Here is a 22,954-nt window from a genome sequence, read left to right as displayed (position 1 = left end):
ATTTTCAATAACATCAATCTTTGATCTCGAGTTTGAAAAAAATATTGAGAAAATATCACCCTTTTCTGGCATTTTGTTCCATGCCCATTCCGCAATCCAACCCTTCAACTAATGTTAAGACACACCGTTTTATTAAGAATTTTGCTATGTACAAACAAGTTTGTATACCAATCTGCATACTAATATTATTGCATTCATATTTTAAATTCAAATTAATATTATTTTCAATAAAATATACTTTCTGATTAATCATATTGAATAAGTACGCGTATTAATGCGCATAATCGCTTACAATTAAATTTTTCCTTTTATTAAACACTTACCATACCATATCAATTCGTGCACAATGGGTGCGCCAAATTGAGTGAATTTAGAGTTTTTCTTTTATCTAGCATTGATTGTTTGAAAGTTTAGTCTTATATTATCAAACATTTATGAAAAACATGAATAAGTTTAACTTTTATATCATTTCGTGGAATGCATTCAACTATTGAATATGTATAAGATGTACTATTTTCCAATTTATAATGCCAAAATGCAACGTTATCTTTATTTAAAAATATTAATTAGGAATTAATTGCTTCCAAGAAAGAGCATGTGTATCTATGCCACTCCTACTGTTCAATGTTCAAACATATTATTCTGGGTTTTGAAAGTGAATATTTTCATCCTGAAATCTTGATACACTACCATCTATTGTCTAAAGTAAATCGACGAAGTTACTCCATTGACATAGCCTTGTCATGTGACAGCCACGTCATTAACTTAAAAAAATAAAAAATAAAAAAACACAATGCTACGGGTCCAACCCAATGTGGCAAAGTACACTTTAGAGGACATAGTAACTTTTTCCTTCATCCTTATACCTTCAATTTTATAATTTTTATCATTTCATTTTATATAAGTTAAATCTACTAACAGAATTCCAACTATGTGATCAAGAGCTGATTACATATAATCCAATTTTCTAAATAAAAATTTGGTTCGAAATCCTCCCATCCCTTTTATATGTATGTATATATATATAAGAATCCCAACCATATGGCTTGTAAGCCATGTCGCTGCCGATAAAACACTTCCACGTGTCACAAGAAGTGGAAAAAAAATTAGGTTCAACAAAAACTTAAAAAAAAAAAAAAATTCAGATCAAAGGGGCGCCAAACCTCGAGTGGCAGGCAGTGGCAACCCTCTAAGATGTTATTAGCCCCGTGTAGTCATATGTTGTCATGTATATTCATTCAGTCGTCGAAGTAGGTTTGATGCCTTTGACGGTATATGGAGTTATTTCTACAAAATAAAAATAAAAATTACACAAATGGGAAAAACAAAAAATTACTGCCCAAATTTTCCTTTTTATCTTGTTGTCGTACGATGAAAAGCGGCAATACAGTACAATAATATTTTAATTTTTATTATCTTCGTCATTTTATGATATAATATTAAATAATTAAAAATTATTTATTATATTTTATTTATTAAAATAGAATAATTAAAAAAAAACAGATGATGAATATAATTTTTTCATTTCAAAGTGTATTTACTATTTATTCACAAATAAATAAATTACGAAGTGATAGCGGGGCGCTGGAGTGGCCGTCTCACGAAGAAAGAGAGAGCGCTTTGAGCTCGTGGAGTCACTGACATTTTCCGCCGGCGAATCAGAAGTGAGAAATAACTATCGAAAGGCTGTTCATAAGAATCATAACCATGACTGGTATTTAATCTTCCTTCACTCCATCCGTCTCTTGCTAGGAAACTGTATTTTTCGCATAAAAGTAAGGATTTTTGTTTCTTACGGATCCGTGTTTTCTAGGTATAGTCTTGATATCGAATTGACTCAATGGAATTTATCTCATTGTCAACTCAATTGCGCTAAAATTAGTTTGCGACTATTGTTCTTTTAATATCGACGAACATGTGAACAGACTATCTACAGGAGCAGGAGATGGAAATTGAGGCCTTGGAAGCTATACTCATGGATGATTTCAAAGGTCTGTTATGCTATTTCCGTCTCCGAACTCAATTCCTATTATCATGGCTATTATTATTTTAATTTGCTTGTTTTGCCATTTTTGGCATGTAATGCGTCTCCGTTTTGTGACAGAAATTCACTCTAGTGAGAGTGGTTTAGCTACTTCCAATCGATGCTTCCAAATAAAGCTGGCCCCACAGGTGCATATTATCATTCTTCAGTGTGGTTTGTTTGATTTTTTTTTTCCCAACTTTTATTGGCAGAGTTTATGTGAAGCTTGTTTCTGTTTGATGACTCTAAAACGACATTAAAAGATATCCGATTGTTCTTTTTTTTTGGTGGTTGGGGGTGCCTCTCCATGCTCGGTAAGTTGGTAGAATAACTTTATCGGTGTTATTTAGCCAGTGAAGCTGGACATGAGATTGTGCTCATGCCAACCTTATGAGAAATGGGGTACTAGAACCACTATCATAAACTAGGGGAACATAAGAATTATGTAAAAAAAGTTATGCATGTATTTCATACTTCTAAAAGAGCTTCAGTCATCATGGACATTGTTGCATGTATATGACTCTTTTTTTATGGGTTATAATGATACTTTTATGTTCTTATTGACGATGCCTTGTGGGGTGAAGTTTTATGTCTACTATCTTGTAATTCAATAGCTACATTGATTGTAAATGCGTATGTTCGACTCCACAGATCATCGTTAATTGTTTGTGATAGAGGCTTGAATTTTATCCTTAATCAATGGTGGTCAATGAGCTACTTATTTGTACAAGAATGTGCCCTAAAAAAACGTTGGCAATGAGTTTCTTGGGTTATTTCAGAATCAGATTGTGAATTTATACTTACAGTTGTGCTATTGGTATATTCTTACTTATAAAAGAAATCTACTTACTGTTGTTTTTATATGCAATTAGAAATCAAGGATAATACTTAAAAAAAAAAATTGAGGATGCTTTAAATCCTTCCTGGCAAATGTATTGCCTTATATGTATAATATCGCTTTGTGTTTAACAGGATGATGAAATTGACGAGTCGTCTATTCCAGGTTATTCTTCAGTTATCTTTTACATCGATAAGCTTTCCTTCCTAATATGCACTAAAAAATAAACTTTTGGGAGACTTTGTTTGCTGGTTTACCAGTTTAGGATGTTGGAAATTTCCCGTGGACATAAACTTCTTGTAAAATTTCTGTTGCAGTTCAGTTGGCTTTGATTTTCTCGCACACAGAAAAATATCCAGATGAGCCTCCACTTTTAAATGTGAAAAGGTTAGTATGTTCTTCACATGGACATTGTTGTGCTAAAGAGTACTCCATCATTCTCTGCTCTTTAGCATTTATTCAACCCCAACTTTGACTTGCTTAACTTTGCCATGAACTTGTTGAACTCACCTCTGTTACATTTAAACATGAAATGGCACACAGGCAACTTTCTTAATTAACTACCTTCATGTTGTGTTACCTATCAAAAAAAAAAAAAAAACTACTTCATGTTGTGAATGCATGTAAGATAAGTGCCATCATATGGTGGCATCTCTTCTCTGTTATATGCTCCCTTTGATGTTGCTGTAGGAATGCTACCTATTTATTATAAATGTAAAAGGTTGGTATGTATTAACTTGTTGATTATCCCTTCTGCTAAAAGGTTGGAATTCTATCTGGAGCTTTTAGTAGCTCATCTAGATATAGAGATTTCTTTTTTATTCAAAGCATTTGGCATCATGTTGCAAAATTGTGATAATACAAAGTTATAGATGAATAGCTCTCTGTAATCAATGTTGCCTTATTCTGCTAGATTGAAGACAAGTTACAACTGTATGAATTGTGGATCTGTTTAAAATTAACGCATCATTTCTGTTCCCTAGTGATGGTAGTTTTCATTTTTCAGCTTACGTGGAATACAAATTGAAGATCTTAGAATTTTGAAAGAAAAGCTTCAACAAGAGGTAATCTCTTGGTGTTCTGTACTAGGATATGCAATTTGCAAACATTTGAGCCAACCAAATATGCTTACATTCTTTATGTGATCTAGCTTCCTGATTATTCTGTACAGAATATTCCATTCACCCCTTCTGCTTCCTTCCAGCCCTCACACACAGAGTGACTTGAAATGGAAAAGATCAGTCATGTTAAAGATAATGCCATTTAGAATGAGTTTTTTATTTCATTTTTATGGGCTGTAAATCCTTTTAGAACCTAGGAAACTGAGGTTGCATGAAACAACTGAGGGAAAGCGCTAGTCACATTTCTACCACAACTTCAGAGAAGAGTATTCAATTTGAAGCTTCCCTTAAATCAGCTATAAAGCTTAGTTTCACTCGGTAAGTAGCCATTGTGAGGTTTAACACCCATGACTGCCTTTATAACTACCCACTCTATGTGGGTTATTCATATTCCCAATGTGGGACTGAGGGTGTTACATTGCAAACTAGAATTTATATCGAGCTAAAAATAATGACTGTCAGTTTTGTTGGTTAACATTTTTTCTCTAAGATGGTTGAAATATTCATTAAGTGATGTGGGATTGGACTAGTTATGCATAGCATGTCTTCATTTATTATTTCCATTCCACAGGCGTGTGAAAACCTTGGCATGGCTATGATTTACACACTAGTTGCATCAGTTAAAGAGTGGATTTCTGAACGATTTTGTCAAGACACAACCATTGAGAATGCCAATGCTGAAGAGGCTGCAAAAGAGGACGTATGGGTGTTCCTGAATTTCTCTTATTTCTTATTTTCACTGGTTTATCTGTTATATGTTTGCTATGTTTTAAGTCTAAGCATAGTTTCTGTTTTGGACATTCCTTAGCAAATTATGTCTGTAAATTCTGAAAAGCTTTGGCATTTTGCCCATTCTTTTATTAATAAAATCTGTTTATTTATCCCAAAAAAAAAAAAAATTCTGAAAAGCTTTCACACCCATTGACCGCATAAAATTATATTGTACTTGCAATTCGTATATTGTTATCTGTACATAATTGGAGATGTTTGCACTCACTGCATGTTGAACTTGTGATTCTTCTAAGTCATATTATGCCTTTCAAGTTAAATTATGGGTGGCAAACATGCAATGCTGTTTTGTATTAAGGTAGGTGCTGGTGGGTGCCAAAAAATAAAAAGGTGCGGTGAAGTCCAGCAAAGAATTGTAGTCTTAGACTTAAAAATATATCCAAGAGTAGGGAAGGAAACAACTTATGCTTAAGATGAGGTTTTAGCATAAATAAAGGTGGGCAATACCAAAGCAAAGAATACTGTAGCAGAGCTGCAGAGGTTACTGTAAACACAAATACATTAAAAATACGGAATATAGGGAGGATGGCAGAGCCTACAGGGCCATATGCGGACACTGCAATGGTGCATCTATATGTGTGTGCGTGTGTGTAGATGTCTTGGAAACGAGAACCAATGACAAGACAACTAAATAGAGTTGCAATTGTTCAAACAGAAGTCACCACAAAATGGAAAGGCAGAAAAAAATTTTGGTGGAGGTTGTGAAAATGACAATGACAAATATTACTTATCGAATGACAAAAACACACAAAAGAAAAGAAAACTATAACAATTGCAGGCCTTGAGCAGAACTGTTGCAAAGAATATCATTATGCTGGTGAAAGAGTTAAATGAAGCTGTCTCTAATCAATTTTATAAGACTTTGTTGAGTTGATTTATTTTTAGTTTCATCTTGGCTGTTAGTGTCCTTATATTTCTCTATGCTTGCGCCCATTTGACATGTTTATTATGATGAATGGATGCTTGTCTTTTTGGATATGAAACATGCTTCATGATGTGAAAACGGGCAGGTTAATTGTAACGAGGTGGTAGAAATCCAATGAATCCATGGTAGAACAACTTTTAAAAGATAGGTATGGCCAGATCACCTCGATGCCCCCCAACAGAAAAATAAAGCATGGCCTTTGTTTTGGTTGGGAAGTTGAATTCACAATCTCAGTTATGTTTCCAACAGCATCACCTGGCATAATCTCTTATATGAGGTTTGATGGGCACCAACATGGACCTAGTTTTAAAGATCCTTTGCATCTCAAAATTTCTTATAATTTCCTTCCCAAACACTTTTCAATTTCAAATTTTTAACTTTTTCATCTAATCATTACCTAATCACTACAGCTTTCCCAAACTTCCAAACAAAACACAAAAAATAATACAACTGTTTCAAATTTCAAAACAAAAATAATATTAAAAAATAGTATTATAACAATATTTTAACTTTATAATATTTTTATTCAACTTTTTCTCTCTCTTTTTCCAAAACCCAATAAAACATCTTAACTCAAAATATTTCACTACTATTCACAAAATTCTCATCTCGTTCTCCAAGCATCCCTTAAGAGGATCTGACAGTCCTTTGTTTTCCTTGGAATGGTATCCAGTGTAGTAAAGTCCTGAAAAGTTGCTGGAGATAACCTTAGAAAAAAAAATATCTCAAGTGGATTTGTGTGGCGAGAGACTTGTAGTCCTTTTTTTACTGCACTTGGAGTACAATAAGAGTCCTAAGAAGGTGATCGACATGTACTTGAATTGGGAATGGGTGGTTACAAGACATGACAGAAGTTTCATTTTGAATGCTGATAATTTTTTGCATCATTTCGGTCTCCATGCGATTGGAATAGACTTTAACGGGCTCAGATTCCAAGATTTTCTTGTATCTATTTCTAGCTCTTAACTAGGTGTTTTCTCTTGTATATGTCGTGCATACATGGGCTTCGACTATTTTCTACTATTATGAGTAAAACTTCTTTTTACTTATAAAAAGGGAGATTAAATTTTTCTTATTGCCATCTCTATATGAGTGTTCAACTGTCATTGGTAGGGCTACTTTTCCTTCTTTTGTGATAATTTAAACCTTGGACTGTACTTCTTTTGGGAATCCTGTCATATGCTTCCACTACTTGAGTTCATTTCATTCTAAGCTTATCAATTGGCAGCCCAATTTCTTTTTTCCACGTTTGAGTTGTCTACTAATGTGATACCCCATACTGAATAATAAGGGTATGTAGTGTATGAGATCTCACATTGCTTGGAAATGAGAAGTTCTTGCTCTTTATAATGGTTCCAATGGGGTTCCAATTGTATCATTGACCAGTCCATTTGGAATAAAGGCCAAGATGTGGCTTGGGCCTCCCTTGGGGTGTTGCAACTAATGTAGGGCTTCAGATGGAATTCAGCTACCCGTTTATTGACTCGATAAAACAGTTTAGGATTAGGTTGAATCAGTTTTGTTAACGAACTTAATTCCCTCCGTCCTATAAAAGAACAATTCCTCTCTATCTTGCTCCTTATTCAGGTTGAGTTGTACTTGAACAAACATTCTGATGAACCTGGTAGGCATTTGCATAATCAATAAAAGTCAACTTTCTCACGCTTGCCCTCCCTTTCTTTTTCAGATAATTATTCCTCATGGAGAACCAGTTACTGTTGATACCTTTCTGGCATGGAGAGAGAGGTATGAAGCAGAATTGGCACTAGAACGAGCCAAGTAAGTTCTTTCTTTATTTCTTTTTTTTCTTTTACAAGTCCAAGTAGATTGGTGCCCTAATGATGATATATATCATAAGCTATTTGGAAATGGATAAATTAATCTTTCACTTGTCTCTTAAAGGGTATATCTAAATGTAAGCTCACGAGTTTTTCTCCACAATACAAAAATCCACTTATTTTCAGGTTAATGCCCGAGTCTGTGCTTACAGCTACTAAGGAAAAGAAGCTTACAGGAAGACAGTGGTTTGAAAGCGGAAGAGCTGCTGCGGTATGTTGCTCTGATACCCCCTCCCTCATGCAGTGGACATCTTAGATTTCTCCAATCTCAGGAGTCTGTAGCATTGCAGAGAACGGCTCATGAAGACCCCCTGAAAACTTAGCTTAGTTTATAAAGAATGAATAATTACGTGACCTTTCCTATTTTACAGAAAGGCGCAGCTCCAGTTACTGAAGGATCTGACGTGGAAGATGAGGAAGAGATTGACTTTGATGATGATGATTTTGAAGGTGATTCCCCCTCTTCCTCTCCATAATATCCCATGTTTATGATTTGAAGATCATATTTAGATATTCCTTTCGACAAATAAGTGATGTTGATAAGCTTTGTATGCTGAGTTTGACAAAGAAAACATTCTCTCTCTTTGGTGTGACAGATGATGAAGATATGCTCGAGCACTACCTGGCTGAGAAATCTGACCCATCCTCTCATTCTTCCAGGAAAGCTAACTAAGAAATGAATATGGAGCACTATTTGGGATGGATCAATTTGTGTAGTTTTTATCACATGTCTTTTTGCCTTGTTTATCTTGAGGGGGGGAGAAGGGAACGCAGTTTTGCAACCATGATGTTCTTAAATACAAGTAAATAGGTGGTGGTGTTGCATGAAAACATTGTACAAGCCACAGATGGACAAGATAGATTTATGGACCTATCTACCTCCACCCCCACCCGTTGATCCCACATGACGCCCAGGCCGAGAAAGGACCCACCGTCCCTCCAACCCAGAACAGCCAGAACTGCCGTCGTTTTCCTTATTAAAGAAAAATTTTCGATTCGAAATATATATACTTCTTATGTTTTCTAGTTATTATCAACAAATGCAGCCTATGTGAAATATTTTTCCCCCCTTTATCGCTTATTTCTTCATGTATATTTGACTTTTCTGCCAACTTTTAACGTGTTTACGTGGCTACAATGTACCTTATGAATTGTTAGCCTAGAAAGAACGGAGTTGCTGTGTATTGGATTGAGTTTTTTCTTTCCAAGATGGCTCGCATGAATAAAGTCTTAGTAGGATGGTGCATCTTGAACTCCAAACACCGGTTTGGATTGGAAATTCATCTCCAACTTATTTCATTTCATTATTATAATTTTTTCAAATTTTCACACAAAATATAATAAATAATTCAATTTTTTCAAATCTCAAAATAATAATAATATTAAAAAATATATTATAATAATATTAAAAAAATATATTTTAATAATATTTTATTCAATTCATCTAAAATTATCTTAACTTATTTCTGAATTTATCTAAAATATCTCAACTTATCTCGAAATCCAAAACACTTCAGAGAAAGAATGAAGCACAGTGCCGATACATCACTCAGACGCCCTCAACGAAAGCACGATAACAACACCAGCAATAATACTCCAAGAATGCAACTAGGTTAAACAGCAATTTATCATTTAATTTTATTTCCAATCTAACTAATCAAATATCTCACAAGATTGTAGCAAAAAACAATTGCTTTGCCATAAAATTGGAGGCCCTGCCTATTCTACCACTAGAACTAACTTCACATTTTTTCCTGTATCAAGTGTATCTCAGGGTTCTCCAAAAATTACCCTTTTTCTAAGTCTCAACCATTACATTACAAATATATTACAAAGAAATATGCAGTGATCTTAATGATTTCTGTCATCGTCTCCAAGGTTTACACCTTGAAATAAATAGGCTGTCATTAGAGTATGATCTTCAGCTTGCCGCTAATGATGAGAAACATCTCCAAACACATTAATAGGTGCAGATGACATAATTCATATTTGGGAAGCATGATAACTGTTTGTAGAGTACTCTTCGGTTCTATACACATCCTTGGTCGTTCATAGCTTGAGCAATAGTCATAAAAGCAGAGATGACTGCTCCATGTACCAAAGCTCTGATTAGACAAGTAAAAGAAGAGAATAAGAAAAACAGGTCTAACCATCAGATTTGTTTGGGAATTGACACAATGCATTAATGTAACTCAGCAGCCATTATTTCTGCATTGAAATCTGGGAGGCCATTTGGGTTGATGAACAGAAGAAATCCTATGCATTTCATAGTTTCATTTGGTCCCAAAAACAATATGTTACAAGCTTAAAAAAATTTAAAAAGCAATAAGGTATTAAACCCCGGACATGATCTTAAACAATCAACAGCACACCATGGACGTGTTTCTCCAACTCAACCCCATCAATACCCTTCTGTATTAATTGCAAGGCTGATTAATTGCAAAAGCAGTCATTAAATGGTATGCAGTTCCTGAGTAGTTAAATTATACGACCAGAGACTTTTACCAAGGAGGGCAGAGGAGATAAATTGGTTCAGGTTCTTAATATAATCAATCTCATGATATTATCACATCCTTGATCGTTCATAGCTAGAGAAATAGTCAAAGCAGAGACAAACTGCTCTATGTACCAAAGCTCTGTTAGACAAGTAAAAGAAGAGAATAAACAAACAGATCTAACCATCAGATTCATTAGTCCTATGCACTACAGAGTTTCATCCGGTCCCAAAAAGAATATGATAGAAGCGTAAAATAATTTAAAAAGCAACAAGATATTAACCATTGACATGATCTTAAACAATCAACACATACGTGGATGTGTTTCTCCAACTCAACACCATCAAAACCCTTAATGATACTAAGAGAACTCATAAAATGATGCAATGCTCATTTTCTGACTTGGGTGGACTATTTATTAGGCCAAATACCAAGCTAATTCATTTGGTAAGATACTTGCGATAATCATACAAGAGCACAACCAGCTATTATAAACACAAACAGACAATCATCCCTACAATGGCTTGATATGAGAAAGCACTTACTCAGGACTCTCCTTTTGATAACCAAAATCAGCTGCAGCTTTCAGGGCTCTCTGGTAAGTTTGTTTTATTGCTTCCTGCCAGTAAAAATTGCAAAAGGGAGATCAGAAGTCACTGTAATAGACAAAGAAAATTGCCACATCGGCTCAAGTTCTAGAAACAAAAGGCAACAATCTTCAAAATGGAGCTAGAACAAAGTTCAGACTAAAGTCTCGCCTTTTTTGGCTAAACAAGTAGATCTAGTTATCATTCTCATTAGATCAAATCTGGAGTTTGATTGCGTGTTTACCTCTTTCATTTTTTTTTGACCATGCTTCTAACATCCAGTTGAATTGTGTCGTTCAACATCATCACATTCTCCATTAAAAACAAAGATATGGAGAAACAACTGCTGAGTATGACATGATCCCTATGAAAATCTCATGATGGTTTTGGAAATTTTATACTGTGGTATCATGGACATTTATAGAGTGAGTGAGGTAGCTACCACCGTATGGAAAGCTTTTTAATCTTTTGAGTAAAAATTGCAAAAGGGAGATCAGAAGTCACTGAAAAAGACAAGGAAAATTGCCACATCGGCTCAAGTTCTAGAAACAAAAGGCAACAATCTTCAAAATGGAGCTAGAACAAAGTTCAGACTAAAGTCTCGCCTTTTTTGGCTAAACAAGTAGATCTAGTTATCATTCTCTTAGATCAAATCGGGAGTCTGATTGCGTGTTTACCTCTTTCATTTTTTTTTTGACCGTGCTTCTAACATCCAGTTGAATTGTGTCGTTCAACATCATCACATTCTCCATTAAAAACAAAGATATGGAGAAACAACTGCTGAGTATGACATGATCCCTATGAAAATCTCATGATGGTTTTGAAACTTTTATACTGTGGTATCATGGACATTTATAGAGTGAGGTAGCTACCACCGTATGGAAAGCTTTTTAATCTTTTTGGGTCAAGTGAGGGTGATGCCTAGAAAGGTGATAGATCTTTTGGCAGTTTGAGCGCCGACACAGTGAGATATTGTGGAAGACGATCGCAGTATGCTTGATGAATATGGAGGGAAAGGAATGACCGAAACTTTGAAGACACCTCAATACTGTCTTTTTTAATGCACTACCATCAGATGGCAGCCAACCTATGTCTCTATAGCTTTACTTTCCAGAGTTTTCTTGCTCTTCCCTCCTCTCACTAGGTATACTTCAATTATGCCTGGCTTTATTTTCTTCTTGATCGTAAATAAAATGTTCTTCCTTAATGAAAAAGACTACCAATGGGTACTTGATACAGTTCAGTTACATGTTCTTGATAACAAACTTTTTCTTTTATGCACATCTCTTTGTGCAAAAGATGTAGGGCCAACTTTACCTGCATTATGGAATTAGGTCATCCTAAAGGGGGCTTCGAAGTCCTGATCTATCTGTAAAACTTCACAAATAACTATGCTTCCTGTGATACTCTAATATAGTTTTCTGCATCCAGATATAAAATAATACATCCACAAAACATGGTCTTCCCCATTTATTTAAAATTCGTTTCATAATGAAATTCCAATCAAACAAGGTAAACCACTCGGATAAACTAGAAGCAACAATCAAGGAAAAATTCTCCCAAAAGCACCCAAGTTGGCAATCAATGTTTACACAGATAAGGCTGAACAAAAGAAAGCAACAATGTGGTTCAATAGAGACACTTCAAGGAGCTCATCCAGAAGTTACTTTCAATCTAAATGTGCTGTGGCACTAAAAAAACAGGACTACTATTCATTGGTTTTGGGTCAAATGGTTCTCTGTAAAGAATTCAAGTAATTGGCTACTCAAAAAAATAATTAAATAGACTATGTTGGTTTGGTCAAACTGCTCCAACCCAAAAGAAATGAAAACTACTGCTTGGTATTTGTGAACTCCTGCAACAATTTCAAGTTAGAAATTTATCCATAAACCAAGGATACAAATATGTAAAGCCTCACCTGTAATTTTGACTCAAAGTCCTCTGGTGACCAATGCACCAAATTACACTCATGATTTAATTCAAGCTCTCCAGCAACAACCTGCAACCAAGTAGAAGAATAACTCTTACGGATCTCCCTAAAAGATCTAAACCGAGCATTCAAAATATTAGGTTACCCATCAGTTCAAACAACAGAAATCAAACCATTAATAAAGATTTAATGATTATGTTTGACATCATGTATCCTCATTTTAAAACTGCAAGGGCCTATAGAACTCAGCAGGTCAAAGCACGACTATAACAAACGGAATATCAGATACAAAACAATCTTCTAAACATAATATCTTGGCCATACAAAGCTTTGCAATTCTTACTAGGCAAACTAAAGCTGCTTACAGTTGACAACACAGTCACAATCACACAATTGATGATTGACACTGCTGCACTTTTCTTAAAAATAGTTATCCAGGACCAATCCACTTGTATGACATGTTTCGAACATAATACAACTACTCATCACACCTTGTGCCTCTAAAATTCAAGATTGACACATAAATAGCTACTTTTCTTGCATCTAAGAAGATTCACTCATTTGTTGTTCAGAAAGTACTCAACATGATAAGCCTCGTAATTTACGTTTTGTAAATCCTTTCCACGGCGTCTCTATTATATAAAGTGGAATTCCCATAGACAAATGAAAGCCAGGAAAAGAAAAGGACATTAGCACCAACACAAGGTACCAAAAGAACAGATAAGAAGAAAACAGCTCCAAGTTAAAAATACATTTAAATATTAAAAAAGACATCAACATTCATAGAAACTGAAGTGTCAAACTTTGCACCCCTTATTCAAGATTAAATATGAATCCCATAACTCCATATATTATATTTTTTTTTACTGGCACTGGGTGTCCGGGAACAGCATCCCGACTAATCCCGAGGGTGCATAGGCCCTCGGCAAGGAGTTTCCCACAAGTGCACCTTGGGTAATTCAAGAGAAAAATCCCCCAGTCCGATGGCCTCTAGAGATTGTTTGCACCCAGTGGAATTCGAACCTTGGACCTTGAAGAGAGCATACCACCAAGACCAAGGCCTTTACCACTTGAACCAACCCCTAGGGGTTCCATATATTATGAATGAAACAAGTTGGCCTTTATTTAGTACAACATTGAATGAAAGGAAAGCAAAAGAGTATGCTTCTGATTATGCAAATAGATTTCAAAATTGCATTACTGTAGTAAATTATAATAAGGCAAATATTTCATGTACAGATCGGAAAAGTGAAATCGCACCCCCCCAGCACCAGCAGCCATTGCAGGAGCAATGAGAATATTAGCTTTTCTCAGAACGTCAACCGCCTCAGGGGTACAGGGCATGTTTGAACCTAGGATACAAGATTGTTTCATGGATGTTATCAACAATTACAAATTTTAAAAATGATAAGAGAGTTAAAGCCATAATGAATAACATTACTACCTTCTACTAGTATACGACAATCTGAATTGACGAGACTAATGGCATCAGCCTGATCGATTTCATTTTGGGAAGCACAAGGAAATGCAACATCACACCTTTCATTCCAAGGTTTTGCTTCATCATAGTACTTAGATCGAGCATAAGTCTTTGAATAGTCTCTGGAAACCCCAAGCGTATAAACATGGAAGCTTAAAGTTATTAAGGATGGCTATTTGTTAAACAGAATTGAAGAGCGAATTATATACACACCTCAAACTTCTCTGCTGGGCTTTGATATCTCTCAAAAATGATATTTTCATGTAATCAAATCCGTCCTCATCCACCAAATACCCCTTCGAATCTGTTCATTATTTTGTTAGAAAAGTTGTAGTTTTTTTTTTTATAGGTAAAAGTAAAATTTTATTGATATAAGAGGCATCGCAGAAAAGTTGTAGTTTATAAGATACTTATCAGTAATACATATTCATTGTAAAATCTTAACCACAGTTCTAATTCCTGAAACATCTTATAAGTAATATATACGTAAGATGCGAGGAATTTTAATTCCACTTTTACAGTATCAAATATAAAAGCAATCTTGCCCAAGAGTTGATTATTCTTAATACAGTGTCGACCAACATTTTTCACCAAGGCAATGTGCCAGCAGAGCTTCATTGATTACCAATTATCTGTGCATCACTTAAGTTCCTCTTAGACGTGTTTCCAAAAATTTATGATATTAAACAGTGAAATTCTCAGTAGAAATAACTAATTTGTAATAAACTAGAATTTAGCTGAAGTACATAAACCATCAAAATGTCAAAATTTTCCAGCCTTGTCTATCATCTACATCCACCAAGAATAAAGTACGAGGTTAAAAAGACAAATGCATGAAGATTTTTAGAATTGCAACACAAAGTTCAAACATGATTGTATGGCATCACTAATTTGTACCAAATCACTAATAGGGTGGTAGCTCAACTAGAGGGAAGTCTAAAGGGAGAGCATTGTGAAGACGGGAAACCAAGGGGTTGGGGTGGGTTTTTTGGGTAGAGTTTTAGTTCTACGGGAAGCAAGGGGTTGGGGTCGGCTTGGTGTATTTTGGGTTGTTTTTCACGGATTTTTTTGGGTTATTAGGGGTTTTCTATTATGGGCAAGGTGTTCTCTTGTATACATTCAGTGTACTTGATTACTCCTTTTGATATATATAAATATATATAATATTTTTACTTATAAAAAAAAAATTGTACCAAATCACTTACGACCACTAACAATTTCATGCACTCAACTTATATACCAGGAAAAAAAATGACAAACAAGAAAATGCAGAAGGTAAAAGAATGATTACAAATGTAAGTAGCAACAACTACTTACCATAAATTACTTGTCTAAGCAAAACATTTAAACACTTTCCATAGTTTCGAGGCAAAATATGACCAACCAACTTATTTTACCCATAAAAAAAGTGGCTAACCAACCAATCATGAACAACTATACACGTGTTCTTTACTACACATCTAAGGTACAAATGAAATATTTCAGGCCAAAAGTATTCTCTTTGCTTTGAATCAACAGGGACAGAAAAAATAAATAAAGATAATTGAAGGAACCCTATTAGTTATTAATTTCATCATGTAGTTCAGGGTACAAAATATTTAGGGGAAAAAAAGAAAAGAAAAAGATACCGGATACCGTGATGGGAAGAGCACCATATGCAATAAGCTTCTCCAGAACATGCAGTGCAATCTTTCCAGAACCACTTACTGCACATCTAGAAAAAATTCATAGAAAAATATTGAAAAATGATGAACTGGAATGACAACCTTGAATTAGGGCCCAAATTAACAAGTTTTAAGCAACGTGTGAGCGTACAATATTCAAAATTTGTATGAACATAAAAAGCTGGAGAGATCTGTATCTCAAACAGAAAGTTAAACCCCCATGAGGCTGTCTAAATAGTGAGAATAAATATGCAGCATCCTACAGCCAATGAAGTAGAATATTCCTAGACTATGCCATCAACTTCTAGAATCACAACCATCTTTTAGTTCAAAAAGTTGAGCAAGAAACCTTAATCCTTTGAGTTCTTTGTTCACATCTGCAAGCATGAGCTGTGCAAAGAAAACCTGTAGAAGCATGAGAACTTCGTGAACAAGGGAACTTATTATACCCACTAGAGACACGGTGACTGAGAAAAGGGAGTTTCACAGAGATGAGGTGCATAGTCAGCCAGACACGCGCACACAATCACATTTATGCACTATCCATGCACACACAGAAAGCATCAAAGAGTTGTAATATGAAGTACCAGCCCATAGCCAGTAGCTTCAGTTCGGAGGCTAGAGCCAGACCAAAATATCCTTGGCCCTGTAAAACTTCCCTGCAAAATGTAAGGCATACAGATGAAAACATAAACAAAAATCACTTTATTTTCTGTGAATGAATAATTACGCAAGTAGCAACTCAAACTACTAGTGGCTGTGATAAATTAAGATATTTGGTACAATATTTATATACACCTATGTGTAAGTATATATGCACGTGCATATATATATTTATGTAAATAAGAAATGACAAAGAACAATAATTGTAGAGGTTCAGCTAGAGGATTCACATTGTTTTCTAGGAATACAAAGAAAACAACGAGAAAGAAAGATGTAGCAGATATCAGAAAATAGCTTGTTACAGGTGTTTTAAGTACCTGAAAATGACCAGCTAGACGTCGATATTGTCCAAACAGATACCCCATTTCCCGAGTACCAACACCCATATCCTCTGATGGAAGGTCCTAATATGCATGACATTAAATCAGACATGAAGACTGAACATTAAATATTCATTGAAGCAAAAAGAGCCATGGAATCTTCATCTAGTTACCTTGTCAGGACCCAAATAACGATATATCTCATTCATGAAACTTTGGCAAAAGCGCATAATCTGCCAGCTTGTGAAAGAAAATTTTAGAAATTTTGACAAAAGGGTAAAAGTTCCATAGGAGCAGACAACATTCAGTCAATGGAATGAAGCTTTTACCTCATTATCACTTTTTCCTTTTGGATCAAAATCACTTCCACCTGCTGCACCTCCTAGTTTGTATGGCGATAAGGCATTCTTTAAAGTCTGTGGACAAGGAGAAACTAGGAGATTATAGAGCACCCACCAGACACATGTTACTTCCAAAGTAAAGCCACATCCTCCTTGAAGTTAGTATGTTCCATCTAATTTACTTCTACTCTTATTGTTCCACCTAATTGACTTCTACTCTTACTGTAATTATTTTAACTCGAGAAGATTGAACTAAGAATACTACTAACAGAAATTGTAGATATTTTAAGTACCACTCCTTAAATCACAGGCCTCGTTTGAATTCAAAACTCACATCAACTCATCTCATCTAATCATTACAACTTTCTCAAATTCTCACACAAAATACAATAAACAATTCAACTTTTTCAAATCTCAAAACAACTTTCCCAAATTCCCACACAAAATATAATAAACAATTCAACTATTCACAAACCATCTCAAGTCATCTCTGAATCCAAACCACTCCTAAATTAACTTATAAGGGAAGAGGAGGACAAACTTAAAAAACTCTTGACAAGAACTTAGCACACTAAGTTACGGGAGAGACGTCGAATAATATGAATATCAGAAATAGTCCGGTACCTGTTCAAAACCAAGGAACTTGGCAATACTTAAGGTCATTGATGGATGAAAACGAATACCACCCCTACATGGACCCAATGCTTGGTTAAATTGAACCCGAAAGCCTCTGTTGACATGTGTCTCACCTCTATCATCAACCCATGGCACTCGGAAAATAATAATACGCTCAGGTTCTAATAACCGCTCCATAATATTGACATAACTGAAACATAAGAAAGCCACTTCATAAGTTTTTTCATGAATTTATTGAAGACTCCTTTTACATCCGATGGTGAAACACAAAAGTAAATACACCATTTTAAATCAACTCACTGAGAATTCTTTGCAATCACTCTTTCTAAAGCATGAACAACTTCCTGCACTGATTGTACGAATTCAACCTCATGAGGATCCCTTTTCAGTGCTGCTTCAACAATTGATCCAGCCGTTTTTGACATAAGAGCTTCATTTTAGGAGAATTGCCAGAACGGACCAAAAAGAAAAGTTGTCAAAAAATCAAAAGAAAGCAAAAAGAAAGAACTTCATAATTATATCATGAAGTTATTCGGAAGGTACAATATATATCTGCAAACATCAATTTTTTTGTAAATGTTCAAATAAAATCTCGCACCTAAGTCTTGGTTGCAGAGAAGCAGATGGGATGAATAAACAGCCTCCAACACATTAATTTAAATTTCTCAACCAATCGGTAGTGAATAATTTAAGGATTCTCTTCTTTCATTTTACATGAGCAACAGAAAACAAACTCATCTATGCATGTAGGGAACGAGGAGTAGGCATGTAGGAGCTTGAAAGATGCATAAGATGAGTGTTTAGCAATTACAGTCATTATAAATATTTTATCTTCTAAAAGAGACTAATTGATGCCTTGAAGGTAGATCCGACCATAAAAGTGACCATCTTCCAATCACACTGGCATAAGTTCAAGGATAATAACAATCATGACAACCATCACCTGTATCAAGATCTAATTATTTTAAAAGCTCTATTACCTTGTACATCCTTATCCAATGGAACTTAAAAGACTTTAACTCAGAAGTGAGCAATGGATGCCCTGAAGACTGATTAAAGGTACATCCATTTACAGCTTACGTCTAATACCTTTGTCACATCATCCTTTAAGGAACAGCAGAAGACAAAATTCATCATGTTCCAAGTTTTTATTAGCACCAGTTCAACACCTAGAATGTCAATAGCATGATCAAGCATGAGGACCCCCCCCCCCCCAAAAAAAAAAAAAAAAAGATTGAGAATATTACTTTCAAACTACAGAATATAATAGCATATTGTGAACTTCTAAAGGCCCCAACAAAATCCCAGTAAAATTTAGAAAATGATATGACTAACCTTTAACATAGATTGGCTTGTCAACAATAATCTTATCCTTAGAGGCCATCTGGAGACGAAGAGCCTCTTTGTGAAGCAAGCTATTGTTGTGCTCTTCCAGTGCACTCATCTGCATATTCCGACTGCCTTCATTCCCATAGGGGTTTCTTCTATGCTTCCGACCATACTCCCTACATACAGAGCAGAAAATTCTTGCTGTCCCCTCTTTCACATCAACATAAGCCCATTTGTAGGTATCAGCCCATTCCTCTCTCCATCTTTTCACGACCTTCTTCTTCCTTTTTGCAGGTTGCATCTTTAACATATCTTGATCATCACTGGGGAGCTGAGAAACCATTACCATCTGCTTGGTCTCATCCTGCCCTTCTGAAGAAGGTTCTCGGGGTGGGCCACCAATGAGTGGGGTGTTAGCAAATGAAGGATCATCATCCCCAGGGCCAATTTCTAAATCTATCTCTTCTCCTAATTCTCTAGCCACTAGGTGATGCCTCTGTGCCTGCTGAATCAGGTTCATATCATCCATTGTGGAATTCATCCCTACTCCACTTCCTGGTAGCAACATTCAGCATGACAGTTTCACCAACACCTTAAAATTCTACGATCTGTCTGCAGTAATACCCGCAGCACTCAACTGGGTAAAAGTGTCCCATTCAAAAGATTAATATACAAATCAATTTATGAAAAAGAAATCGAAATTTTTAAAAAATATATTTTGCTAAAAGAGATTAAAAAATATGAACTCTACCTAATAACCTCTGTAGTCTTTAGTTGGATTGAGTTTAACAAGGAAGTACACACCAAACTAATCACAATTTTGGTGCATTGTGGACGGACTTCTTTTGTCCGGTTGGATTGGCTTGGGTCATGCCCAGAAGAATAGCGGATCTTTTTTATGGCCCTTATTTGCCTATTTCGTGTATTATTTTACTTTGGATTGCATTAATAGACATTAATGGACTAAGCATTCATTATTTTTTTGTATTTTTTTCACCTTTCTAAATTGGTGACTCTCTTGGATACTTCCCCGTATACTTGGATTTTGGACTTATTAATAACAATTTCTAACTTACAAGAAAAGGTATCCATCTGAACAATCAAGCATCACATTAATTAAGTGCGATAAAAGATACAAGGGAGTTACTGACCACTGTATACGAATCAAAAGTACGTGAGCCCTTAAAACATAAAAATTCCTGGAATTCTCGAAACTTCCCAGTTATTTCTAGGATCACATTAATAAGTGCAACCAAAGATACACAGGACTTATCAAGAGGAAGAGGAAGAAGAAGAACAAGAAGAACATCTAATTATACATACAACAGAAACATGAGCCGATTCTCCATTTATCTCCCCTTTTAGTGTTTAGCATACAATACAACCCTTTTGATTATCACAAACATGCACAACAATTAGATGTGTTTTAGAGAACTTCTTGGAAACTAAAGCCAGAAAAAAACAGGAAAAATCAATTATAATTTCATTCACAGTGTTCAAACCAGTGTCCTCAAAAAACACACCAAAGCCCAAATTGAATCGATTCCCTTATCCAATGAACGAGTCAATTACACCCAAAATTGCAAAAAGTCAAAAAATCCAAAATTATACAAAGCCCAAGAACTCTTGGACAAGAATTAAGAACTCCAGAACTAAACCAACAATAATCGATGAATCTCCAACACAGACGTTATCTTCCAATCGTAAGGTCTCCCCAAAATTTAAAACAAAGAAATATCATCATTTACCTCAATTATACAACAGAAAAATATGAACTTTGACACTCCCAAGTTGCAGTCTCCGTCTGGTCGTTGAGCACTTTTTAAATTTCCGCTCCAAAACTCGTTCCTTTACAGTTGCGGATTGCTTGAACGAGGACAGCTAGAGAGTGAGATCGTGCTATTCCTGGCCCAGATTCTTGCTCCTAGATTCACTGGTCGCAGGGAGATTATGGCAGTAGAATAAAAAGGGCGAAGCTTTTTTAATTTTTATGTGAATTTTTCGGCTACATTACATACGCGCAATTATTTCCTTCTATTTATCTACGAGTAATACTACATATTACATATTACATAAAAAATAATTTCACAAATTAATATTATTTTATTTAATTTATTTTACAATAAAATAATTTTATAATCTGATCATATTAAACGACATCTTTATAATATTAATTTTATATAATGACCAGAGTATTTTCTTTTATTTATTATTTATTTTTTCATTTTTGTGCAAATTCTGACTTTGGAATTTTACTTGACTTTTTCGGCGCGTGTGTCCCACTACCTATCACACGGCGGATAAGCGCATTGGAGCATTAATTACCTCTTAGAAATACAAAATAAATTAAAATATAAACATTATATAAAAAAATGTAATGACACACACAACATTTTTTACAATATATGACTTTAGTTCGTGTGATTTATAAAATTTCCGGTGTATGTAATTTTTTACAACTGAAAATAATATTACTTTTATATAATATTTTACAATAATATATTTTATTTTAAAACATAATTATAAAATATATTATAAAAAATATTATATATTTATCATTTTTCATAAAAAAAAAAAATCACAAATATCGTGCATTAAGAACCCTAAAGTATAAAAATTGAAAAAGAAAAATTTTCAGTTGCACCGGACCAATCACTTGACTGTGATTTTATAAGACTCTAGTTCGTGTGATTTATAAAATTTCCGGTGTATGTAATTTTTTCTGAAATTTTCGTGTGAATATTATATTTATCTAATTTTTTAAAAAGTAGTTTGTGATATTTTGTATGAATTATTTATCGATTGTAAATAATATGGTAATTTGAGAGGATTGTGTGTATATTTCTTTTCCTCTTTTGAGTTTAGGAAAATATTAGGTTGTCTCCTTAACTCGACTCTTCAAGTGTACCGTACGGTCCGTACCATTAGTCTATTTGTGTTTTTTCAATGTTTAAAAGAGTTATTAATAATTAATTTATTTGTTTTTTTTTTACATTTAAAAAGAAATTAAATATACTAACGATACACACGAGGGATAAGATTTCTATATTTCGGTAACATTTTGATGTTAACCCCTCTCTCTCTCGCGTTTCAAATTATTTGGAAAGGTCTTTGTTTTGGGAAGAAAACGAATTGTATAACGGTAACATCTGTAGTATTTAATGGCATTATCTTCCAGGTTTGCTCTTAAGATTAAATTTAAAATTTTAAAAATTTTGAAAACATCTCCTCTCATTATTATAATTTTTTTAAATTATTATACAAAATAAAATAAACAATTTAATTTTTTTAAAACTCAAAATAAAAATAATATTAAAAAATATTTTTTAATAATTTTTTATTCAATTTTTTAACTCTAATCTTAACTAATTTCATCTCATTTATAAAATTAAACGAGGTTAAACATGTAAGCTTTCGTAGACTTGCCCGTTACCACAACCTTCAAGGCCTATTGGCTAATATTGAGTTGGGGGCTTTGCCGGCAAGTTTGGGATAAAGGTAAAATATAAAATTTTTATTTCATCATTATAATTTTTTTTAAAATTATCACACAGAATATAATAAATAATTTAACTTTCTCAAATCTCGATTTAACTTTTTTAACTTTAAAAATAATAATAATATTAAAAATAATATTTTAAACAATTTTACACAATTGCAATACATGACCTTCTTCAATCTGAATATCTAATTCAAACAAGTGACCTGTTGGGGTATATGTGGAAACTGGTTTTCGCTCGACATACCGCTTGAGCGAAAATCAACTTCGAGAGTTCGCTCGAGTCCCACTCGACACTCCACTCCACTCGAGTCAATGTTCATTTGGTTGTTCACTCGAGCGGAGTACGTAACTTTTGCCAAATTCGATTTTCAGCGCCACTCACTATAAATATATCATATTAGACTTGTGTTGGACGGCCTCAAGCATATTTTGAGATAGAACAATTATTTAGTAAGTGCATATTTTGTGAGAAA

At 34.5% G+C, this 22,954-nt stretch overlaps 2 protein-coding genes across 4 annotated transcripts; one reads left to right on the top strand and one right to left on the bottom strand.

Annotated features, from left to right (window-relative positions):
- Window positions 1–1,565: 1,565 nt before the first annotated feature.
- LOC108982905 (RWD domain-containing protein 1) lies at window positions 1,566–8,718 on the top strand. Its single transcript, XM_018954390.2, has 11 exons — window positions 1,566–1,714; window positions 1,926–1,991; window positions 2,105–2,172; window positions 2,996–3,026; window positions 3,179–3,248; window positions 3,868–3,925; window positions 4,554–4,682; window positions 7,384–7,475; window positions 7,661–7,745; window positions 7,906–7,984; window positions 8,131–8,718. The coding sequence occupies exons 1-11, from the start codon at window positions 1,708–1,710 to the stop codon at window positions 8,205–8,207; spliced, it is 762 nt and encodes a 253-aa protein (XP_018809935.1). The 5' UTR covers window positions 1,566–1,707; the 3' UTR covers window positions 8,208–8,718.
- A 429-nt stretch (window positions 8,719–9,147) lies between these two features.
- On the bottom strand, window positions 9,148–20,979 carry LOC108982900 (NADP-specific glutamate dehydrogenase-like). 3 transcript variants are annotated; one of them, XM_018954379.2, is made up of 16 exons: window positions 20,728–20,979; window positions 18,986–19,616; window positions 17,951–18,080; window positions 17,639–17,840; window positions 17,003–17,089; window positions 16,847–16,906; window positions 16,671–16,757; window positions 16,278–16,349; window positions 16,040–16,095; window positions 15,655–15,740; window positions 14,240–14,330; window positions 13,991–14,148; window positions 13,807–13,898; window positions 12,535–12,615; window positions 10,575–10,648; window positions 9,148–9,639 (listed from the first exon to the last, which is right to left on the bottom strand). In XM_018954379.2, exons 2-16 carry the CDS (start codon window positions 19,545–19,547, stop codon window positions 9,564–9,566), a joined length of 1,914 nt encoding a protein of 637 aa, XP_018809924.1. In that variant the 5' UTR covers window positions 19,548–19,616; window positions 20,728–20,979; the 3' UTR covers window positions 9,148–9,563. The 3 variants fall into 3 exon arrangements, with proteins under 3 accessions (XP_018809924.1, XP_018809925.1, XP_018809926.1); XM_018954380.2 differs by having other exon boundaries at window positions 18,986–19,591; XM_018954381.2 differs by lacking the exon at window positions 9,148–9,639 and adding an exon at window positions 9,658–10,170.
- Window positions 20,980–22,954: the final 1,975 nt, after the last annotated feature.

This window comes from Juglans regia, chromosome 7, assembly GCF_001411555.2.
Source record: "Juglans regia cultivar Chandler chromosome 7, Walnut 2.0, whole genome shotgun sequence".
NCBI lineage: Eukaryota > Viridiplantae > Streptophyta > Magnoliopsida > Fagales > Juglandaceae > Juglans > Juglans regia.
The sequence above is the reverse complement of the archived record's forward strand: the minus strand, read 5'-3'. Positions and strand labels throughout refer to the sequence as shown.

Excerpts from the sequence above, each read along its gene's own strand:
- LOC108982905 (XM_018954390.2), top strand. Across the intron at positions 3,027-3,178 it reads TGACGAGTCGTCTATTCCAG|TTCAGTTGGCTTTGATTTTC; the intron begins GTTATTCTTCAG and ends TTTCTGTTGCAG. Across the intron at positions 7,476-7,660 it reads TTGGCACTAGAACGAGCCAA|GTTAATGCCCGAGTCTGTGC; the intron begins GTAAGTTCTTTC and ends ACTTATTTTCAG.
- LOC108982900 (XM_018954379.2), bottom strand. The coding sequence starts at position 19,547 with ATGTTGCTACCAGGAAGTGGAGTAGGGATGAATTCCACAATGGATGAT. Across the intron at positions 17,090-17,638 it reads AGTTCCTTGGTTTTGAACAG|ACTTTAAAGAATGCCTTATC; the intron begins GTACCGGACTAT and ends CCTTGTCCACAG. Across the intron at positions 12,616-13,806 it reads TGGCTGCTGGTGCTGGGGGG|GTTGTTGCTGGAGAGCTTGA; the intron begins GTGCGATTTCAC and ends ACTTGGTTGCAG.